This window comes from Stegodyphus dumicola, chromosome X1, assembly GCF_044657685.1.
Source record: "Stegodyphus dumicola isolate Sdum_Otavi_A_Nest chromosome X1, ASM4465768v1".
NCBI classification, from domain to species: Eukaryota; Metazoa; Arthropoda; class Arachnida; order Araneae; family Eresidae; genus Stegodyphus; species Stegodyphus dumicola.
This window is the reverse complement of record NC_140780.1, coordinates 28,773,897-28,796,999: the sequence shown is the minus strand read 5'-3', so window position 1 is coordinate 28,796,999 and position 23,103 is coordinate 28,773,897. Positions and strand designations below refer to the sequence as shown.

Sequence of the window (23,103 nt, the reverse complement as noted above, 5' to 3'; positions counted from 1 at the left end):
CTCTGGACAACCATCCTCTGTAAACAGGGATCTGTTACAAAAAGCTATCTTTGAATATTCATATTTTACTGCTCAAAAACTACTAGACAGTCTCAAAAGTGCATTACATGGTCATTTGAAGAAGATTGGGATTTAAGCCTATGATTAATGTGTACCCAGTGCTGTAGCAGAACAGAATATGCTTGCTAGAATTTCAGCATCTGATAGTGTGCTAAAACAAAATAAGGTAGCTGCTGTTTTGAAATGGCTCATTATACGAAATGAGTACTATAGGCATTGTAACAAGAAATAGGTCATTAGTTAAGCCAAATGAAATTCCTTTAGTAACATGGAGATGGGAGCTGCATCTCAAAAATGTAATGCTTTATGCATGGTGATACTATATGGGGACTGTTTGTTATGAATTGTTGCCACCAAATCAGACTATAAATTTGAAAAAATAATGTTACCAAATGGCAGTTTTACAAACAGAAATCTAAGGCAGAATCCCTTAGATGACATATCACCGACATGTTGCCTTTGATCATGACAATGCTTAGCTTCACATTTCAATGCATATGAGACAAAGGCTTGTTGAATATAGCTGGGATGTTTAGTGTTATACCCCATGTTCAGCAGACCTAGCCCAGTTGGATGTTTATTTCATCTTGTCACTTCAAAATCCCCTGAACAGCCTCTGTCAGTTCAACTCTTTGGAGACTGTCAAACAGCACATCAATGACTTCTATATGAGTGCATCTAATGATTTGGTTAAGAAAGAACTGTTTTACCTGCCAGAAAAATTCATAACATCATGTTAACAAAATAGTGGTAATGTGACTGAATGAAATTTTTCATATATTTTTGTAGTTCTTCATTTGTATTTATGAAAGAGCCATAGAACTTTTCAGGTGACTCAATAAATTTCATATTATCTCTAATTATTAATTACTATATTAATTTATATGGAAAATTTTGTTTTATGTGTAATATTATCTAATTAGAGGTTTTAGTTGAAAATCTTCAGTGCATGGTAACTGTTTAATAAGTTAATAGAAAAGAAAATAAAAAAATGTGATTTAATTATAAAACTTCCAATTTTTTTAAATTTAATAAAAACACTTCCCCCCTTTTTTTGTAGACGCATATAATAATGACACCTACCAACGCAATATATCGAGAGAAAGAGAGATCTAATTGCTTTGCCTACCATCATGCGCTAATTCTAAAAATCAGTCATTGAAATACACTACATTCCTAGATCCGGAACTGTTGGGACTTCCACAATTCTGAATTTTTGATCATCTGCATTTAATCTAGTAAGATGACATGAAGAAATGATAAAATTAAAAATGTGAAATAGTTGTTTAGAAAAAAATGATACATTGATTGTAGGGCATTTTTCTCTCACCTTACTGTGTGCTTTTGTGGTGCAATTAAAAACATGTCTGCTGAGCAGTCAAAAGGTTCCGAGTTCAAATCCCTGGCCAGGCATTGCCTGGGATCATTTTTTTTGCTCTTCAGCAAAAGTAATAATTCTGCATTACAACTTTCTGAGAATCAAAATTTATAAAGAAAGTTCAATATTTGTTTTATTAAACTCTTCTTTCACTGTAAGTTGTTAAGTTTTTTGTGCTAATACATTCTCAGTAGTTTTATGGATAGAAGTAATTTTCTATTCAGTTGTAGAATTTCATTATTCAAGTCCTGTAATTGCCATGTTGAGAATTTTAATTAAACTCTCAATCAAAATCTTTAATTCTCAAACACTCTTTGTTATTTTCTTAATTTATTGGTCGCAATATTTTTTTGGATTTAACCCTTTGTCTTCATAAAACTAACCATCATGCCACTTTTTGAGATTGTAGTCTGGATGACAGCAGGAATACTTTCAGTGTGTGAATTTACTGTGGAGAAGGTTAAAATATTTGCATAATTTCAGACACATTTATGGCAAGAAGTAATGTTCCAGAATTTTTTAGTTGTGTCACTCTTGCATTCAGCCAGCAGTGTGATCCCCTGTTGGTAAAATTTTGAACCATCACCCTCCCTGCATCTTCTGTTCCACTTTCTCACCTAGTGCAAAGTAATGTTAGATGGAGCTACAAGCTGTTGTAAAGTATGCATAATTTAATTATAACTACATTATGCTGTCATATTTGCAGTCATTTGTCAGTAATTGCATTGTGTTGTGGGAAAGTTGGGATGTATTTTTCTATATTTTGCATATATTGATATAAAGAAGAAAGATCAATCCATGATATGTTTATTTATTTTACAAATGCCAAACATAGCACCTACGTCATTAGTTCAGAGCTTCTCCGGTACTTGTCAACAATGTCCACGTAATCCATAATATTTTGTCCATTTTTTTTTTAGTTAACTTTTACTGTCTTTCAGAAAGTTTCATACTTTCTAATTTATAGCTATGTCTATCAGCAAAAACTTGAAGAAATGTGAGGCGGAAAAGATTAAAATGATGATTGAATTTTATGGGCCATGTAAACATTCTTGTAGAGCGTTATCGACTTTAATTTTATGTGATATTTCATGAATTCTTCTTGCTATGGAAGTAAAACAAAATATGTAAAAAATTCAAAATATGTAAAAGTTGTCTTTGAACCTGTTGTTATATACCCAAAACTAACCAAATCACATAATATTTTTTAACCTCCTGCCAGTGTGTATATATAGATACGTTTTCTGTCCAAAAATTTGATAGTGAGTTTTTGGTGAATAAGCAGGAATTTAGGGTCTCGCAACACATTTTTATTATTTTAGAATGATGTCTGTGTATAAGTTACTGTGAACAAAATAACTTATATAAGTACCTCCCAAAACTCCCATTTTCTGTATTTAGCTTTCTAAGTTTATAAAAAGTATTGATTTGGGTAAAATTGGATTATTGGAAATGGTACTTTACTTAAGCCCATAAAGACTTGCTTACTCTAGCTAGACTTTGAGCCCAATAAATGTGTATGTGTGACAATCACTGCCACGATATATGAAAGAACTATTACAGGTCTGCGCATACCCTGTGCAGTGCGTTGCATTAGGTGAATAAGGAATGCTGCTTTGCAAAAATATACTTTTATTTACAAATTTTGTGGGCCCACCAGCCTTCCTTTACTACATCACTGTCTGCTCTACCACATGATTTTGGTTCATATAGATAGTGCATGTTCATTTACGAGCTATAATTACATTATGAGTTTGACAAGTGCTACTATCTGTGGGACAAATTGACAACATATTTCTAACCCATGAACTTAGCAGCTCTGCTAAATGGAAAAAGAGCACTCGCTATTTTCATCTCCCACCAACCTATTTACATAAGTAAAGGAGGTGATAGTTTCAATCCAAAATTTGAGTTGTGAGTTTTCAGTGAATAAGCACAAAATAGAATTCCCACAATATGTTTTTACTGCTTATACAATGATGTTTGTCTGTCTGTATATGCATGCAGTTTTTTTCATTCACGATAGTTCTTAATTGAAACTCTAAAAACTTTCTGTATTTAAGCTTTCTGCATTCGTATAAATAGTTAATTAGGTTTTGGATCGAACTGGGCAACCAAAAGTCATTTCTTGAAGTTACTTGAAATACCATAGCAGTTTTCAATGAGAAACTCTATTGAAGTATATCCAAAAAAGAATAACTCTTAATAAACTGTCAGCTGTCAAATGATGTATTAACAACAGATGCAAAATAAATCCAGTACATTCAGAAGATTCTAGTGTCATCTCTACAAAATTGCATTATGAGTTTTCTCACAACTGGTATACATATGTATGTGTGTATATATGTGCACACACATAGACATGTATATACATATGTATGCAGTTGTGAAGAATCTGTATATATATATATGTGTGTGCATGAAAAAGGAATAATGAGATTTTTTAAAATTGCTGTAAAGTTGATGAATCAAATGTATACATTGCATATCCTGGTTTTTCATTGCATATCTCTTGGTAGATCACAAAATCTCCCAGGTTTTAATTTTCATGCCTTATTAAAGAAAATGTTTCCCAGCAATAAAGAAAATTAAATTAGGCAACTTGTATTCTCATACCTCTAGTGATTTTCTGGATAATTTTTGTTACTAAATCGGAATTGTATATTTTTTATTACATTTTATTGATATTTTTTAATTTTTTAATTAAATGTCATTTAATATGGATTGTTTGAATCTGCTATAGACATTTGTAGATTTTTATATCAAGATTCAAGAGATGTTTAATGATCTTGTATTCATATTTAGCTTTATTTATTTCAATGTATTATACATTACCAAGTTTATCCTTACAAAATACTATGTACATTAATTATTCATCTTATTTTTATCGTATTTAAAAATACTTTGATAAACAAAGCTTTTTGTCACTAAGTACGATTTTCGCCATATAAAAGTATAAGAAAATTTTAAATCAGCAAAAAATAAATAAAATTTAGACTAGCTACTAAATAAATACTAATATATTTTACATCAGAATTGTATTGCAAATAGTCGAATTACATAATTTATGCATTATAACTGAATTATATAACATTATAACTTATTTTGACTTCCTGTGAAATGGTATTGCTGCACAAGATGAAACTCTTCTGGTTTCTCGCAGGTTTCTTGCAGAATCCTTCTGGTTTTTAAGATTTCAAGAATGGTGGCTATAACATTGCATTTTGTTGAAATCCTTTCTTAGTTAGCAAAATGGATGATACTTAACTCTGCAGTTAACGTCATTAAGCTAGAAATCATTGTTCTAAGTGCTTCATGATGATGTACAGGTTGGTCCAAAATTATTGAGCACATTTCGCGTTTGAATTGCATGCCACTAGTAGAGCTCACGTGGAAATTATTTAATGGGTAAAATTTTGTTGTGTACTATTTTAAATTGTCTTCCCAAGAAAAAATAAAACACGTACCTCATTCTGTTCTTTTCTTTTTTAAACATGAAATGCGTTCAATAATTTTGGACCACCCTTTATTTCCGTATCAGTGAATTTGTGCACAACTATCTCTGGACCAAAAACAAGTGTGTATCCTCAGTCATTTGCTATGCTGTTATTGTGATTTCATGCTTTTGCAGAATTAAAATTGTTGTGATTTCATGCTTTTGCAGAATTAAAAGTGCTTCTCATTGCCCCCACCAAAAAACTGTGAAAACTGCTCCTATAGCCATATCAGAAACCGACTACAAATTTTTCTTTGCTATCTGTGGCACATTAGCATTCGTAGGAAGGTTGTTTTTTTTTGTGTATAAATATCAGACCGACTTCCATGGTGTATTTAAAAGAAATTGTCATGTTATTTATTTATAATGCTGTGTGTGTTTATATAAAACTTCTTTATTGCTTTATGTTTCAAGAATCTTCTTTCTCTCATTTTTCTTCAGAGAAATTTTGATTTTATAAGGTGATAATAAGTTATCATTTTAAAAATTGAGAAGGGATGTACAAAAATTTGAAAGAACTGGTGCAGCATATTTTTAATTTAATTTTTTTAAACTTAATCGGTGTTTTTTCACTGCAGTTCCGAAAGAAGCTCCTTTAAACTTCCGCCTAGTACGTATTCGAGATGCCAAATCAGCTGTCTTTATGTGGAATCCAGTGTCGCCAGATTCATTGTTTGGACATTTTAGAGGATACAAGGTATTTTTATTAACATGTAACCCCTTTAAATTTTATAAATATGCATTTTTCAGGGTTGCCACGCTACCTGGTAAACCGGAAAAAGTCAGGGAATTCGAAAATTGACCGGAGAAGTCAGGGAATGTCATACGGCGATCCCCCCAAAAGCAAGTTTTGTGCCAATGTTGGAAGCTATGACTTTATTAGTGAATTATGTATTGGATGAGTGTCATTCGAGCCATTTTTCGCAGCTCCAATCAGATTGTCTTTTAGAAAGGCAAAGCAAGTTTCCATCAAGTTTGGTTTCCAGTAACCTCGAGAATCCTAAGACTTGCATGTGCAGGTTATGTTGAACTAAAGAAAATACCTTCCCATTCTCATATACAACAAAATCATTTTAATCCTAATATACCATATCATGGAGGCTAGAATAGCCCCCATGTGCTTTATTCAAATGTAAGAATGTCTATGTAAATCAGTTTGCTATAGTGCCGCTAGAAAGCAGAGGGAAAAACTCACCAAGGAATTAGGCAATGGAACCTGACGGCGAGAATTTCTCCCTCTGCGATGTGTACAGGAAATTGTGGATCGTATGTTAAGAAGAAATGTTCTTTGACTTTCGCAATAATTTATACTCGTATTTTTGTAGTTTTTTGCTCAAAATAGCTAATCTATTAATTAATTTACTGACGCAAAAAATATTTTCTTTTCCTTTAAAGTTTAGCGAAATTTAAATCAATATTTGTTTTATGTGCTCCCGATAAACTTGACCTTCGAACTTCGCGAGCTTCGGCGACAGGGATTTAGCGCATACGCAGCTATTTAACTCTACGTTGGGACAGAGCCATTCCTATTGCAGAGAAGTTTTTTATCTTAACAATACATATTTTTTTATTCTAACCTCCACGTATGGTACACATTGCGATTTGGCGGCATTATGATAAGCAGTAACAGTTATCTCTCTCTCTGTTTAAAAAGGTGTTGGGCAGTAAACCGGTCATTTTGGTGCATAAGGTATTTCTCCCACTTTCCTAGCGTGTCTCATGGTGTAATGGTAGCACGCTGGGCCGGTATTCCAGAGGTCCGTGGTTTGATTCCCGGTGAAGGCGGTTGCATATTTTTCATCTTTTCTGCTTCTAATTAACCTAATGACTCTACAAGTGGTGCCCGAACTAAAAAAGGGTTGTGGATGATTATTCTCCACACCCAGGATTTGGCGACTAGGTCCCCTAAAAACCCTAGTCGCCCTTTAAAAAGGGGAGTATATAAAGTATTCTCCCACTTTCCTAGCGAGCCTTCATGGTGTAATGGTAGCACGCTGGGCCGGTATTCCAGAGGTTCGATTCCCGGCGAAGGCAGTTGCATATTTTCCATCTTTTCTGCTTCCAATGAACCTAATGACTCTACAGGTGTTGGCGGCAGTTTTTAAAATTGTACCAAGGCCATAGCGAAGACTAGGATTTTACCACAAAATCTTTTAAACTTTTTTTTTTTTTTTTTTCATTTTAATAAATGCCTTATTTTTCATTTTGCAGTAAAATTAAAAAATAGTAATCAGCCATCTAATCTAACGTTTAATATAAGTAATTAACTTCATTTTAATGTTATTTAAATCATTTAATGTTCTTCTTTTCTCTAAATTTATTTATTATTAGTTAATACTTTTAAATTTCAGGCAAATTTTGCTGGCATAATTCTGAAACTAAATCTAGCAATATGATGACATACTATCACGAAATTTAATGCACATATTTTTGCTTATGTATGCTGCTAAATAAATATAAAATACCTGAATTTATTTAAAAATATCATTAAACAGATTTTTTTCTTTCGTTTAGCTGCAAAATGTCTGCAAAAAAACTCATTTTTTAATCCAGATTGGGCAGATTCTAATCTCATTCTTCAGTGGAGAAAACAACGCCTATTATAGCTATAATAGTAATGCTTTCAGGGTTATATATATATATAATAAGTCATATGCAATTGGCAAATTTTTGTGTTTTCAAGTGGTTCTATAATTAATTTACCTCTCCGCGCAGCCAATGCCACTATGCGGATAGACTGGAATTTTTTCAAAACACACCTGGAAAACCTGGAAAAGTCAGGGAATTTCATTTTGCTCTTTATGTGGCAACCCTGATTTTTGAAAGGATTTTTTAAAGAACCTACTTCTAAGAATTATTTGCAGAACAGTTTTGAAGCATGAATTCTTGTTTCAATTGTGTTTATTATTATTATCATTTATTTATATAGATTCAAACGTGGACTGCAGATGAAACAGAAGAGCATTTGAGAGAAGTTTCAGTTCCTCATAATGTGACAGAAGCCCTAGTCAATATTTTCAGGCCATATTCGCGGAATATTGTACGAGTTTGTGCTTTTAATGATGTATATAATGGCCCACCGTCTGACTCCATTGACTTTGTAACACCTGAAGGGAGTAAGAATATTTATTTAAACCAAATTTTATTCCGCCCTTTAATTTGTTCAGTTATTTAAATTAACTTTGTTGTATCATTCACATTCATTATTCAGTTCTTGATATATTACTGATGTCCAGTTTTAAATACGAATTCCAGTTTTGTAAGAATGTGAACACAGAAAAGCTAAAATTAATGAAAAAGTTCTCATGTTTATATTGTTTTTTTATCTGTAATAGAGTGAAAATATTTTTCTGTCTTTCATTAGGTTTATTTTCATCCTATCTTTTATATTCATAATTATAGAATATTTCAGTAAAGAATTGTGTGCATTGCTTATCTTATATGTTTTGCTTTTTATTGTAATAGACAAACAAGTACACTGTTAGGCACAAATTTAGGACAGGATAGGTTTTTCTTATGCAGTGTTGTGCAGCAGTATTTCAAATTTATATTTATATTTTAATTTTCAATATCATGGCATCCTGAAGATGTAAGAATATTGGAAAGATGAATGGACATTAACAAAGAAAGATGTCAGACTTCTGACAGCAGTCATCACAAAACCTTTTGGAATAATCAAGCAGGCAAACAAAGCAGTAGGCACAGAATGTGGTGCTTTACAATTGCCTACAACCTCCAGAATGGAGTTTATAAAATTGTGCATATGCCTGCAGTATTTGCAGCCATAGATGGAAAGTGCATTGTCATTGAGGTATGAGGCAATCTGTTTTCAACCTAGATCACATATCCCATCTCAGAATTTCTGATGTCATATGCATGTCACACCATAGCATGGTAATGAGGTGAAAGAACAAAGTTCATGCATGCATCATGCATGAGTAAGATAATGTCGGTGAGTAGGAATTGCATATGTTACGCACAGTAAAGTTTATGTCTGGAATGAAAGAAGTGTTTGAGGTAAGAAAATGGATGCTTGATAGACATTTGAAGTAGGTGCTTTTTTAGCGTGCTTTTTTTTAAATGCTAGTACTAAATTTAAAACTAAATCTGGCAAATATTTTACTATTTTGTGTTCTACTGTACCACCCATCTGAAAAGCAGTGACATTTTTATTGCTGTTCTTGTATTCTCCAGCAGCAGTTGCTAAAAATTTTTGTAGCTCCATCAGAGTAGATAACTCTTATATAAAATGCTTGTCAATTAAATTTAGAACTGCATCATTTGTTGGGTACATCAGTATCACCTCATCACTAATATTGTTTGCATCACAAGACAAAAAAAGCAAGCCATTTGACTAATCATACTTATTGCTTCACAAATTTATTATTGGTTGATTATTCTTGTGCCCTATACCATACCATTTAGGCAATAATCAATAAAATGCATGCCACCTGCTGGGAATGTTCTTTTTCACACAATGACATTGTAATTGACAGGTGCAGTGTGTTTGCTGGTTGGTGGCAATTGCAGTTGCATGCAATAGTTTATACATTCTGTTCTGTGTTGCAGATGGTTTCAAAATGTTACACTTTGCAATTTTTATGTTTGCATGTTTCATCACCCCTGAACAGGTATTGTGGCAGTTGTCATCGGCAAGCCCATACTTTTCCTTGTAAGAAAAAATTCTGAATTATAAAAGAAAAGCATTAATTCAAGCGAGAGTTCTGAACAGAGCAAGGCAGAAAACACAAAATGTCCATGTCGCAGGAAGCAGACAAGAAGGTAAGGACTATGATTACCCCTAATGGCAGTGCAGGATATGCACTTTATGGTCATTGACAGTTTCTTGGGGTGTAGTAGCCCATCCCATTTGTAGCATGGATCACAGCTGCAGAATCATTGGTGGTGGTTGGTTATGTAACAACCAGGCATCATGCACATCTTTGATAACATTTATGTTCAGAGACCACACTAGCCAATGTGAATGTATTCATCCTCAAACAGTTCAATGATAGTTGCTTATGTTGATATTATGAGATATAAGAATTATTGGTTTTGAAGAGAAACTGGAGGTCCTTAATTTCTCAGAAAAGATGCTCATGAGAAAAAAGAATTTAGATACTGTAGTGGTCATCAGTGAGTAGTAGATGTCAAGTTTTGTAAAATGCATTAAGCCACCTCATACTCATCTGCCTAATGTGCCTTTCAAAGATGTTGAAGGGTGACTGCTCGTTTCCCCTCTCTGGTACTTAGAATTACTAATGAGACTATTACTATCATCTGTAAAGAGGCCTTGTTGAGCATCCCTATTCCCAGCTTGATCCCAGTATTGAGTTTGACAATTCTTGTTTCTGGCATATCAGAAAATTCCTTATCTGGTGGGTTGGTGTAAATAGCACACTCTGTTCTGATGGTCTGTTGCAGTCTACTGCAGTCCACAGTAAAGTGTAACACCAAGTGTGCAATAATGTGTTTCATGTACCTTGTGATTTTACCTATTGCTTCCTATTGATTTCTCTTCACATATAGGATAAGAATTGATGTTTGCCATGACTGCTTATGTACATCAACAACTAAACTTTTGAAGAGCTGTTATCATTCAAAATGCTGTCCAAGCTTGTGACATGATGATCCTGAGCCACTCAATTGTGCTAATCATACTTCACCCTTCTTCAAACTTCTTCAGTGATTCAGTCTCAGGTAAAGCCATCCAGATATTGTTTATGGGAGCATATGTTGGGCATACTACACTGAAGTTGTTCAAACCGATATACACTGTGCAGTAGCTTCTGTTGAAATACCAAGCATATCTAGCTTTTGTGCATTACATCATTCCCATACACCCAAGTTATGTCATATGTCATGCTTCATGTATATATGCATGCCTTATCATAGCAGACTTAAGGTAATATACTGGTTGGTCTTTTGATGGGTTTAGCCTATTCATTTTCTGGTTGTATTAATTTCTGCATTTTATACTAAATTTTTGCATGCCAGTGTAGTGACACAGTATTGTAAAATATTTTTTGTGTATTTTCTGATACTTTATTTTTAAGAAATGCTTAAATATTGCTTATTTTGTGCATAATTTTTTGTATAAATATTCATTTACTTTGTAAGTCATCATAATTTCCTGCTTTCTCTGAAACTTTTCTCTATATTGTTTTGTTAGCCCCTGGCCCAGTTTCTTACTTTGAAGCAATACCTATGGGAGCAAGTGCATTATATCTTATATGGAAACGGCCTGTAGAACCAAATGGCAATATTACTGGCTACAGAATATACTACAGAGAAGGTAATGATAAGATATATACATATACAAACCAAAGTGGTATATATATGTATTTCCTATTTTATAGAAATTTTTTATCACTTTCATTGAGTGAGAAGTAACAAGGAACTACTTGTTAGCTTTCAATGGTTACTATTAATGAAGTGAGTGATTTTAGTTCGAAGTAACTAGCTAATAACCAGACTCTTTTAATAAAGAGGGAAAGAAACTTGTTTAACCCTCTGAATGTTTTTGGCCCTGAAATTTCAAAGTTCCTCAAAACATCATGTATTAGCAATATTTGCATGGTTATAATTCAAAAATGACCCTTTCACTTTGAACGTTGACTACTTTTCTTCCAATCTATAACCAACCCGAAATTGGTCTGATCAGGGTCTGGCAAAAATTGTGTGACAAATGGGAAAGTCATCCTTCAATATGGAGTTTAAGTCCATGATTTTTGGAAGATTAAAATGTATTTCATGGAGAGAAAAAGCATGCATCTAAAAATCTGTGTTTTAATTGAAGTAATATCTTATGAAGTGATATTCCTGGGAAAACAATATGGCCTAATTTTAAATATTCAGATTTATAAGGTTATAAAAATCAGATAACTCAAAATTTATAAAACCGTTAGTAGCAAAAGAAAACAAGGCACAGCCTTATGTATATTTTCTCTTATTTAATAGCATTTCATGTTAATAAATACACTGTGAGTGGAGGCTGTGGAATCATATAATTAAATTGGTGCATGACTATGCATTGGTGTCATTTACTGATTTATGCCATTTAAACACAATTCAAAAAGTAATTTTAAAAAAATGTTATCATGTATATTGCAGATTTATTAGATTTAGAATATTATCAAGAATGAACTCCCCAGTAGCTGAATGGTAAAATTGCTGAACACTGGTAGTTCACTCCAGGGTTAGAATCTCAGCAAACAGGCCGGCTGCATGGCCGGTTTTTGTGGTTTTCCCCTTTTGTAACCTGTATGCGAGCCAGTTCCCTTAGAAAGTACTCCACGAAAGCATTCCTTTCGGTCCATTCGCTGGCGACAAAATCTGTGAGGGAAGTTTTCCCTCTGCAGCGATTGGGAGGGGTGGTGCCCTACCAGATCAGTCCTGAGGTTGCGGTTCTATTAAACCTTGAAAGAGAGAATCCTATCTCCCAGGCCAGGGGCCGTCTCCTTGGTGTTAATGGTGTTAATATAGACTTTGCCATAATTAAATAAACCAGTCATCAAGAATGACTGCCATATATTCTATACCAGAGGGGTGTACAATCATTGTAGCAGAAGGGACACTTTCAGAAAAGACTGTTGCTGAGGGCCAATAGCATAAGCCAAAAATATTAGGGGTCACTGCAATAAGTTTCTTAATTTGCAAGTCAAGCATGTACCATATCAAATTTAAACTGATTAGGAGACCATTACATATGTATGTAAGCAAAGAGGAAAGGCCTGTTTCTTTCCCCTTGTATGTGGTACTGTAGCCAACACACCAAGTTCAGCTTTGGGGGAGGAATTACATTTTATGTTTGTGCATGACAGTTTAATATAAGTACTTTAATAAAAATGTAAACAAGTTAGCAATATTTAAATACATTAGTGTTATGGCTGAGACTGAATTTTATCAAAAGTTTCTGACATATTTGGTTGTAAGCGAGTTGCTGATATTCTTAAGGGAAATTGCAAGTGTTGATCTATCAGCTTGTTTTATAATTTTGACTTACTTAGATGCATAGGAGAAAATGTTTTTCGCATACAAAAGTACTACCAAACATGGTAGCACATCCGCTTGTATATTTTTTTTAAGTGCAAAAATTTTGCTGGTAGAGTTTTATAAAAGTCAAGAATATCTAAATCATGGAATCTGGATTTGTATAAGTCAGAAGTGTGTAAATCAGTAAGTTTCCATTTGAACATCTTCTGGAACTTCCTTGACTAAAACAGAAAATGGATCCCTCAACAGTTTAAATTTAACCTTATATAACTCAAAATCTGTAAATTGTTTTTCTAATGAAGTAAGCAGTATCTTTATTGGATCTGAATAATCTAGTTATTTATCAGGAAAATGTTCATTGAGTTTCTTCAGGTAAAGAAAATTGACAAAATTTGGTCCAAGCTGCTTTGAGAACAGCTGGAGTTTTAGTTTGAAAGCAGATATTGCGTTAGTCAGTTGACTGATAATTGGTTTCTTCCTATCAATTTTTTTAGGTCATTCAGATGCGCTGTCACATCAACTAAAAAGGCTAAGTCACACTTGAAAGATGGTTTGCTTGCGTCCTAGTTTGCTTGCCTTTTTCTTCAAGGAATGGCATTATTTCATCAATCAAATCGGCAAACCTTTTCAAAGTCTCTACATGGCACAACCACCCTACTTCAGAGTAATATATGAGATCACAATGGGGTGCATCTCTGTGTTCTAGGATTTCCTTAACTTGCCTGTGGTTTAAACCATGTGAGCGAATACAATTGATCGTATCTTTCACTACTTTCATTAATGTTAAGCAACGTTATGAACAATGTGGTCCAATGCAAGTTCTTTCACACGCAGCTGTTTTTGATTGATAATCAAGCAAATCTTAGCATCGATTCATCCAAATGGTTTTTCAGTAGACTGACCATGCCTTTCTGAATTCCAATCATGGCTGGAGCTCTATCAGAAGTGATAGTATCAAAATTATGCGCAGAACACAGTTTAAAATGGAGGATAAAATATCAGCTCCAGTTGTTCGCCTCTTCATTGAACTCATTCCAACAAGTTCTTCAGTTACTTCAAAGTTTTCAGAAATTCATCTAACAAACAAAAGCAGCTGAGCTGTTGAAGTAATATTTATTGACTCATCAGCTGCTAGATAAAAGTACTTAAATTCGATGGCAGCAATCTGTAATTGTTCATTAACATCATCTGATAAATTTTCAATTATTTGAATCATCATTCTGCTGAGACTCTCATTTTTACATTTCTTTGAAACTTCAGAGCATACTTTCTTGACACCAACAATATACACTTCTTTGCAAAATCCCCATTAGAAAATCGGCGACCACTTTAAGCAATTAAGGTTGCAATACCCAAACTAACCTCAACATAGTTTTCTAGTTGTGAAGATGCCTTTGTAAATACGTTCCTCTGCAATGAGGGAATGGCGAGATTTGATTTTATGTTTTCAATCCTCTGCCTCAGGTTTTGGAAATGTTGAGTATTTCATGTCTTAGTGTTGCTTAACATTATACTGCTTGCAAACACTCATCGTAAAATTACATATCAAGCATGTAACTGTATTTATCTTGCTTCACAAAAAAGTATTTCAAAATCTAGACATTTGAAAATTTCCTAATATCATCCGCTACCTTTCTTCTTGTTTTTGATCCATTCATTGTCGTAAGTAATTATCAAAACCCATGGGGGAAAATTGATAGTATTTGTTTATGAAGCATAATTTAAAGTTTTAATATTTTGGCAACATTGATATTAAATTGTAAAAAAGAATGAGTTAAAAATGTATCTGGAAGAGAGAGTTTTTTTTATTATTATGGTTTGGTAGAATGTGGTAAGATTTCTTATGTCTGATTTTCTTTAATAAAGTTTTCTTTTTGTATATTGCCATAATGTATTTTTGTTAGAAGTGGATGATTCTTTTGAGAATGTTATATATATGCTAATCTTAAATAACCAACATTTGGTAGCAGAGCGTGGTTGCCGCCTCTGTTAATAAACTTTCAGATAGAACATTGATGTTGTTTAGGCTTAACAAAATAGCCAATTTCTCTAAGAGATAAATTAGACTTGTATTATAATTAGTGAATATAAATTAGAAAATATGGCATGTAATATGATAAATTTGAGTCATATAGAAAAATTAAGTGACGATAATTATCTTATTTGGGCTAACAGAGTTGAAAGTGAATTAAGAAGTTTAAAGATATGGAGAAGTGTGATAGAAGCTGATGAACCATCAAAACCATATAAAAAGGATGATGTTAATTTCGAAAATGAAATAAAAACTTGGGAAATATGGGATGATAATAACGTGATAGCAAGAAATATAATGAATCAAACTATGGCAGCTCCACAAGCGTTAAAATATGCGAATGAAAAGAATGCAAAGAAGTTATGGGAGAAAATCAAAAATGAAATGGCGGCAAGAACAGAAGATATTCAAATCAAATGCAGAAGAGAATTAGCTCAACTGAAAATGAGTCAAAATGAATCAGTAGATGATTATATGAATAGAGCTGTTATTCTGAAAAGTAAAAGTATTCAAGTTGGAGATGAAATAAGAGATAAAGAATTAATTTACTTCATACTAGAAGGACTTAGGAATTTGATGTTAAAATTATTAAAAGCAATAAAGAGAAGGATATAAATTCAATTAGACAAGCTTTAAAAGAAACAGAAGGAAAAAATAAACAAAGAGGAAAAGAAATAGCAGTAAGTTCTAAGGCAAAAGAAAACTGGATAAAATTGAAATATGAAAGAAGATGCTTTAATTGTGGAAAATTGGGACATTTAATAAAAGAATGTCGAAATAATAATAATAGTATAAAGTGCTTTTGCTGTGGAAAAATTCGGCCACAAATCAACTGAATGTAAAATGAAAACTAAACAAGAAAACCGACAGCAGAGAAATGTAACAAATAAAACTTATAGAATGTCAAGCAAGGAAAGAGAATATGAATCAGCTACATGCTTATTTGAAGTATCTAAGAATATAGAAACCTCATATCTTAATCAAGATAGAAATCATGGAAGGTATAAAATAAATAAACAACAGAATAGAAAAATTAAATGGGTTATTGATTCAGGAGCCACATCTCACATGGCAACTAATAAAGAAATATTTACTAATTTTAAAGATGAAGAACGAAAAATAATGACGGCTGAAAAATGGGCCATGATCAAATCATTTGTTATTGGTAACATTAAAATGCAAACTGATAGAAATAAGAACATCTTGAGAGTAGAAAATGTTCTGCAAGTACCGAATTTAAGTGAAAATCTGCTGTCAGTATCAAAAATTGTAGATCATGATTTAAAAGTAATTTTTACCAAAAATAAAGCAGAAGTGATCAATAAATAGGGAAACATTCTATATATAGCTAACAGAAATGGAAATAAGTTTGAAGTTGAAGGAAATATTGTTGAAGAAGCTAAAATTAGTTATGTTAATGATGTACTATGGCATCAGAGACTAGGTCATATAAATTATCAAATGCTCATAGAAATGAAAAAACACTCAATGGTCATTGGATTAGAAAATGTAAAAATTTCTGAAAACAATTGTGAACCTTGTACATTAGGTAAAATAACACGAACATCTTATAAAAGTATTAAATTTAAGCAATCTGAAGATATTTTAGAATTATGGCACATAGATTTAGTTGGACCAATTGAGAAATCAATAGATGGAAGCTGTTATTTTTTAACAGTGGTAGATGATTAAAGTAATTTCACATTTATGATAACAATTGAGAAGGAGAAACTTCAAAAGCTCTAATGAAGCTTATCATTCAAGAAGAAAGACAAACGGGAAAGAAGCTAAAAAGAATTTGTAGTGATAATGATAGTGAATTTTTAGCTAAAAGTATAAAAGAATTTTTTGAAAAAATGGGAATTAATCATGAACTTGCAACTCCTTGCACTTCGGAAAGTAATAAAAAAGCTGAACGTTTTAATCATTCTGTAATTGAATCTGCTAAATTAATTAAAGAATTACCGATAAAATTTTGGTCTGAAAGTGTTAAAGTAGCTGTACATGTGAATAACAGTAGTCACAAAAATGATAAAAGGTTTACACCATATGAACTATATAAAGGACGTAAGCCTAACATTACTTATCTTAAAAGATTTGGATGTGAAGCATATGTTCACAGAAGACAAGAAAAACGTAGAAAGATGGATCTAAAAGCTCAAAAAGGAATTATGATAAGCTATAGCATGAAGAGAAAAGCATACAAAATTTATATCCGGGAACTAAATAAAATTTCAGTGAGAGATGTAAAATTTAATGAAGAGAAACTTGGATCACCTTTACTGAAATAAAATTATTTAAAATTCGATAAAAATCAACTATTAGAAGAACTTATTATTTTTTATAAGGAACAAACTAATGGCAATGTAAACAATTCAGAAATAACTGACAGATACCATAGAGAAGATAATACAACAGATGAAAAAGCTAATGAAGGATTACCTAAGACGTATGATGAAGCTATAGAATCTGCTGAAAGTGAATTCTGGCTACAAGCAATGACAGAAGAATTGAGTTCAATGGAGGCTAATGAAGTCTGGGAATTAGTTGAAAGACCCATCGATAAGAAAGTTATTAAAAACCGCTGGATATTCTCAAAAAGGGATGAAAAGGGTAATTTAGAAACAATTTACAAAGCAAGACTAGTAGCGACCGGATTTAATCAAAGAAAAGGAATTGATTATGAAGATGGATTTAGCCCAGTAATGAGACTTGCAACCTTTAGAACATTACTATCGATTGCAGTTTACAAAAACTACAAAATAAGATTTTTCGATGTAAAAACTGCATATTTAAATGGATACTTGGATAAACCAATTTACATGGAACAACCACCTGGCTTTATATCAGATCCGAACAAAGCATATCTTGTAAACAAAAGTATATGTGGATTACCACAATCAGGAAAATGCTGGTATGATGAATTATGTAAAGTTCTTAAAGAAAAGAATTTAACTAGACTAAAGTCAGATCCGTGTGTTTATATTTATAAAGATAAGATCAAATATTTTATCATAGCAGTATATGTGGATGACTTAATGGTGATTGGAAATTCAAATTCTGAGATAAATGACATCATCTCTCAACTATCTAAATCGTTCACATTACGAGAAGTCACTCAAACACAAAAATTTTTAGGAATAGACATCCGGCAAGAATCTGGAAAACTTATACTCAGTCAAGAAAACTATATAACTAAAATCTCAAAGAACTTTTAAATGGATGAATGTAAACCTATCAAGACTCCAGGAATATTGGGTGAAAACCTTGATGATATAGCATCTTCACCACCTGTGTCGAAGACAAAATATCCAGAAGCATTAGGTTCATTGATGTACTTAGCAACAGGCACAAGGCCAGACTTAGCTTTTGCAGTAAGTAATTTGTCAAGATATAATCAAGATCCCAGAGAGAAACACTGGAAAGCTGTAAAGAGGATATTTAGATATATTAAAGGAACACAAAATACTTGTTTAGTGTATACTTCAGACAATGGGAAATTAAATGCTACATCAGATGCAAGTTGGTGTACCCACTGAAGATGGAAAATCATGTGGAGGTTATTTCATTAAATTAGGCAAAAATTTCATAAATTGGAAGTGCAACAAACAAAGAATAGTTGCTCTATCTACAATGGAAGCTGAACTTTTAGCATTCTGCGAATGTGCATGTGAAGTTAAATGGTACATCTTTTTACTTGAAGAATTGGGTCAAGATGATCTAATTGACAAACCAATAGGAATTAAAACAGACTGTCAAGCATTAATAGATTGGATTAAAAAACCAAAACAAAGTAGCAGTTAAAGGCACATTAATAGAAAATATTTCTTTGTTAAGGATGAATATGAAATGAATCAAATCATTCCTCAGTTTATGTGTTCACAAAATCAAGAAGCGGATATTTTAACAAGGTATCTACCTAGGGTGAAATTAAAAGATGAACTATTAAAGTATGGACATGACTGACTGATTAAAATTATATCTTTAAATACAAATAAGGGGGGGGAATTAATAGTATTTTTTTATAAAGCATAATTTAAAGTTTTAATATTTTGGCAACATTGATATTAAATTGTAAAAAAGAATGAGTTAAAAATGTATCTGGAAGAGAGAGTTTTTTTTATTATTATGGTTTGGTAGAATGTGGTAAGATTTCTTATGTCTGATTTTCTTTAATAAAGTTTTCTTTTTGTATATTGCCATAATGTATTTTTGTTAGAAGTGGGTGATTCTTTTGAGAATGTTATATATATGCTAATCTTAAATAACCAACAAAAATTGACAAATACTCTACATTGGTTTCTCTTTCAAAACCATAAAAAAAAAAAAAAAAAAAAGTGAAATATTCAAAGCCTGAAACTTCTTAATGATCTTGAAAAGAAAAACACAGGAGTAATAAAGCGATGTATAGTCATGAAGCAGTGCAAAGCAAATAGCAAAGTATAGCAGTGCAAAGCAAATAAATGCAGTGTTACCAATATGAGCAAATATTTTTCTGTTCCTTTTTACCAGCGCATGAGTGCAAACACACTTGTGCTACGTCTTACCAGAGAGTCTTCTTTAATCTGTGCACCGTACTGGCTAGGAGCAGTTTTCGCACTTGGCAGTGAAACTTTCTTTGGTTTATACCGGGAATTTGGTTCAGTGACAAATCGCACTTGAAGAGGAGAGAGTAGAATGAGTCATGAAGGGGGAAGCGGTGAAATTTTTTCTGTCCCTTCTAGAGACAACCGATATGTCAAATTGCAAAAAAAATTTTGAAAAGTATCGGCAGGCCACAATTTGACCGTTCGAGGGCCACAGGTTATGCATCCCTACTATACCTAAAATTAATTTGTTCCTTCACCAGGAAATTTGCTTACAGTTAAATGCTGTGTGTGTTTTGCCATTCACTCTGCATGATATTAAGGATTTTTAACTTCTCTTAGTCTTCAAATCATTCCTAAAGGACTTTTTTTTAACTTTTGGTAGCCCACCAGTGGCCGAGCGGTAAAATCACTGAACACCAGTAGTTCGGTCCGAGGTTCGAATCCCACGAACGGGCTGACTGCATGGCCGTTTTCGTAGTTTTCCCCATGTGTAATGTGTATACGAGCCAGTTTCCCTTAGAAAGTCCTCCACAAAGGCATTCCTCCTTTAGGCAGATAGCCCTCGAAGCTTTGCCATAATCACACACACACACGCTCTTTAACTTTTGGTAACCAACTTCTTGATCAACTTGTACTTACTTTCTTTCAGTTTAGAAAATTATTCGGACCGCTTTTCTGTTTTTGATAGAATTAGTTTAAAATCTGGAAACAGATCCTCTCCTTCCCCCCATACACAAAGATGCATTTGTTACTAAGTTGCATTCTCACAACACAGGAAATTATTATCACTTCATTTGTGTAATGTATGTGGTTTCCATGATAATTGTATCCAGTAATCATTATATATTGTATTGTGGCAACATGTACACATGGGAAATATATGGCATGTCTTACATCCAATCAAGTAATGACCACCAGGTAAATGAATCCATATATTTATTGTGGTGGATTTAAAGGCATGGCTTCTTTGAAATGTGGCACTGACATATACTTAATTTTTTTCCAAATTATGAAGTGTATTCTGAGTCAATGTAATGTTAAAAATATGTAGCATGATACCTTTTGACAGAGCTTTTTGTTTTGGTTTTTAATTGAAAAATACTTGTATAATAGATTTTAATGGCAGCCCCTCCCCCCAAAAAAAGATATGCATTGTAAAGATTATTTCATTTCATGGTTGGATTAGTTTCCATTTGGCCGACTTCTGTATCATGATTATAATGTTTCTGAATCACTTCTGTGTGATGTTAAGTTTTGTTTATGGCACAGGCATTAAAGACTATTTTGTTACAAATTTATGTACCAGGCGGTTATAATTAAATTTTGTTCTATAAATGGCATTCTACAGCGCAAATGGGTGAATGGAATGCAACGAAATTTTGTATATAGGTTATACACGAGATGCGCTCACGGAATTTCAAAAAATAAATTTTACTTCCAAAATGTCCACCAGAGGGTGCTTTTTCAGGAAAAACAGGAAATTTAACACAGTAAATGACCAAAATGGAATACAGAAACAATATTAACAGTCCAGAACAAGACTTATGAGTAATAAAATAAGCTGTCAGTTATAGGGGGAAAGTGTCGAGATTTGCATGCTTGGGAAGAAGAGGAAGCCAATGTTTCCAGCTGTACTAATGACAGTCTCTTTAGTGGAACGTGCGTTATTGGTGATTACGAAAACAAAGGGAATACTTCTGCTGCGATTCCTGAATTTCATCATAGAAAGAACCTATGGCATGAACCATTGTCTACTAAAGGTATCCGGCCCATGCTTAAGAGATTTGAGGAGACGGGAAAATTAGGAGTTCAACCTGGAAGAGTCCGTAAACGTGCCACGCCGGTACTTGTTGATGCCATTAAGAGAGCTTTTGACACACAGTCACTAACATCAGAGTTTAGGGGCAGTAATGCTTGTGCATTTTCTCCACAGACAGGCTATTCTTACAGCACCACCCAAAAAGTATTCAGAAACATAATGCTTTACTTCCCATACAAGATCTGCCATATCCAGGAGCTGCTTGACAGAGATAAGCCACAACGTCTCTCATTCACAGTCAGGTTTCTCAACACAATAACTGTTGATCTGTCATGGCCTTGGAATATTCTATGGAGCGCCGAGGCTCATTTCTACCTCAGTGGGACAGTCAACACGCAGAATTGCCACATTTGGGGTATGGAACTTTTGCGGATCCACACTGAAATTCCTCTACAGTCTCCAGAGGTCACTGTTTGGGGTGGATTCATGGTGACATTCATCCTTGGGCCATTCTTTGAGGAAATCGGTGAACGTGGGTCTGTCGCATGTTCCATTACAGGCTGTTGGTACCTTGACATACTGCAGACAATTGTTGTGCTGCAACTACAGCAAAGGTCCTTACATTGACCATTTTCATGCAGGATGGTGCACCCCCACATATCCATGGGTCTGTGAAGACACTATTGCTCCAACACTTCACAAAGGAACGTGCTATTAATTGTCACTTTCCTAGCCCATGGCCACCATGTTCGTCCGATCTAACTTTGTGGGAGATGTTGAATGACTTAAAGACCTTCATAACGCTTCATATGTGAAGCCTGACAACTGATCAGTTATGATCTGCTATTGAACACACTGTCCATTGACTTGAAATTTTGCAGGTGAATGAGGGTGGTCATGTGGAGCACCTTTCCCTACATCATCCTGGGCATAATTAACAGCTGTTCCTCTTGTGCAATTTTGTCCTAATCTATTCTTGTTTCTGCAAACTGAACTGTTTTTTTTTATCTCCCTTACCTTTACTTAATGTGGTTCAATGACAAGATGATCAGAAACTAATCAATAAATGTTAATATTGTTTCTTTATTCCATTTTGGTCATTTACTGTGTTAAATTTCCTGTTATCCCGAAAAGGCACCCTCTGGTAGACATTTTGGGACTAAAAATTTTTTTAAAAAATTCCGTGAGCACATCTCGTTTATAGCCCATATACAGAATTTTGTTGCATTCTGTTCATCCATTTGCACTGTAGGATGTCATTTATAAGGGAAGTTTAAGTATAACCACCCAGTATAAATGTAGAACTCGTATATTTCATATATGTGTAAATATGCAATGCATTGTATATGATCTATCTTTCAATATAGCTAGATTCTAAACAGAGCCATAGCTAGATACTTGGGGTGTTCCTGAAGCAATAGGTGATAGTGAGGCTTCCCTATTTATTGTTTTTCCCAACCTCAACCTGTTTTTGTTTTATTTTTTCTCAGTGATTAAAATACTTTATACACTTCAATCAAATAAAACATTTTTCGTTAAATGTCTTTTTGGTGTATGTCGAGTCATATTAAGTCTTATTGATATGTTCTATATGTTATTTTTTATTTCTGTGTAGTCCTGTTAATTTTATGACAGCTGAAGCTATTTGGCATCATGCAGAACATAATATAAAATATGTGGAGCAAATTATTTAATATTCTATAATTCAAATAATTTTAAGCAAATAATTCAGTTCAAATAATATTAAGCAAATTATTCATTATACTTTTTTTTTACAATTGGATTATATAAATC

The 23,103-nt window shown here is 33.2% G+C and overlaps 1 protein-coding gene across 1 annotated transcript in view; it reads left to right on the top strand.

The window, feature by feature from the left end:
- LOC118198717 (neuroglian-like) overlaps positions 1-23,103 on the top strand; it is a 207,712-nt gene that overhangs the window by 147,382 nt on the left and 37,227 nt on the right. Inside the window, exons 16-18 of the mRNA XM_085807673.1 lie at positions 5,513-5,631; positions 7,864-8,050; positions 11,107-11,229. Coding sequence (XP_085663799.1) covers positions 5,513-5,631; positions 7,864-8,050; positions 11,107-11,229 — 429 coding nt within the window. The remainder of the gene's footprint in view (positions 1-5,512; positions 5,632-7,863; positions 8,051-11,106; positions 11,230-23,103) is intronic.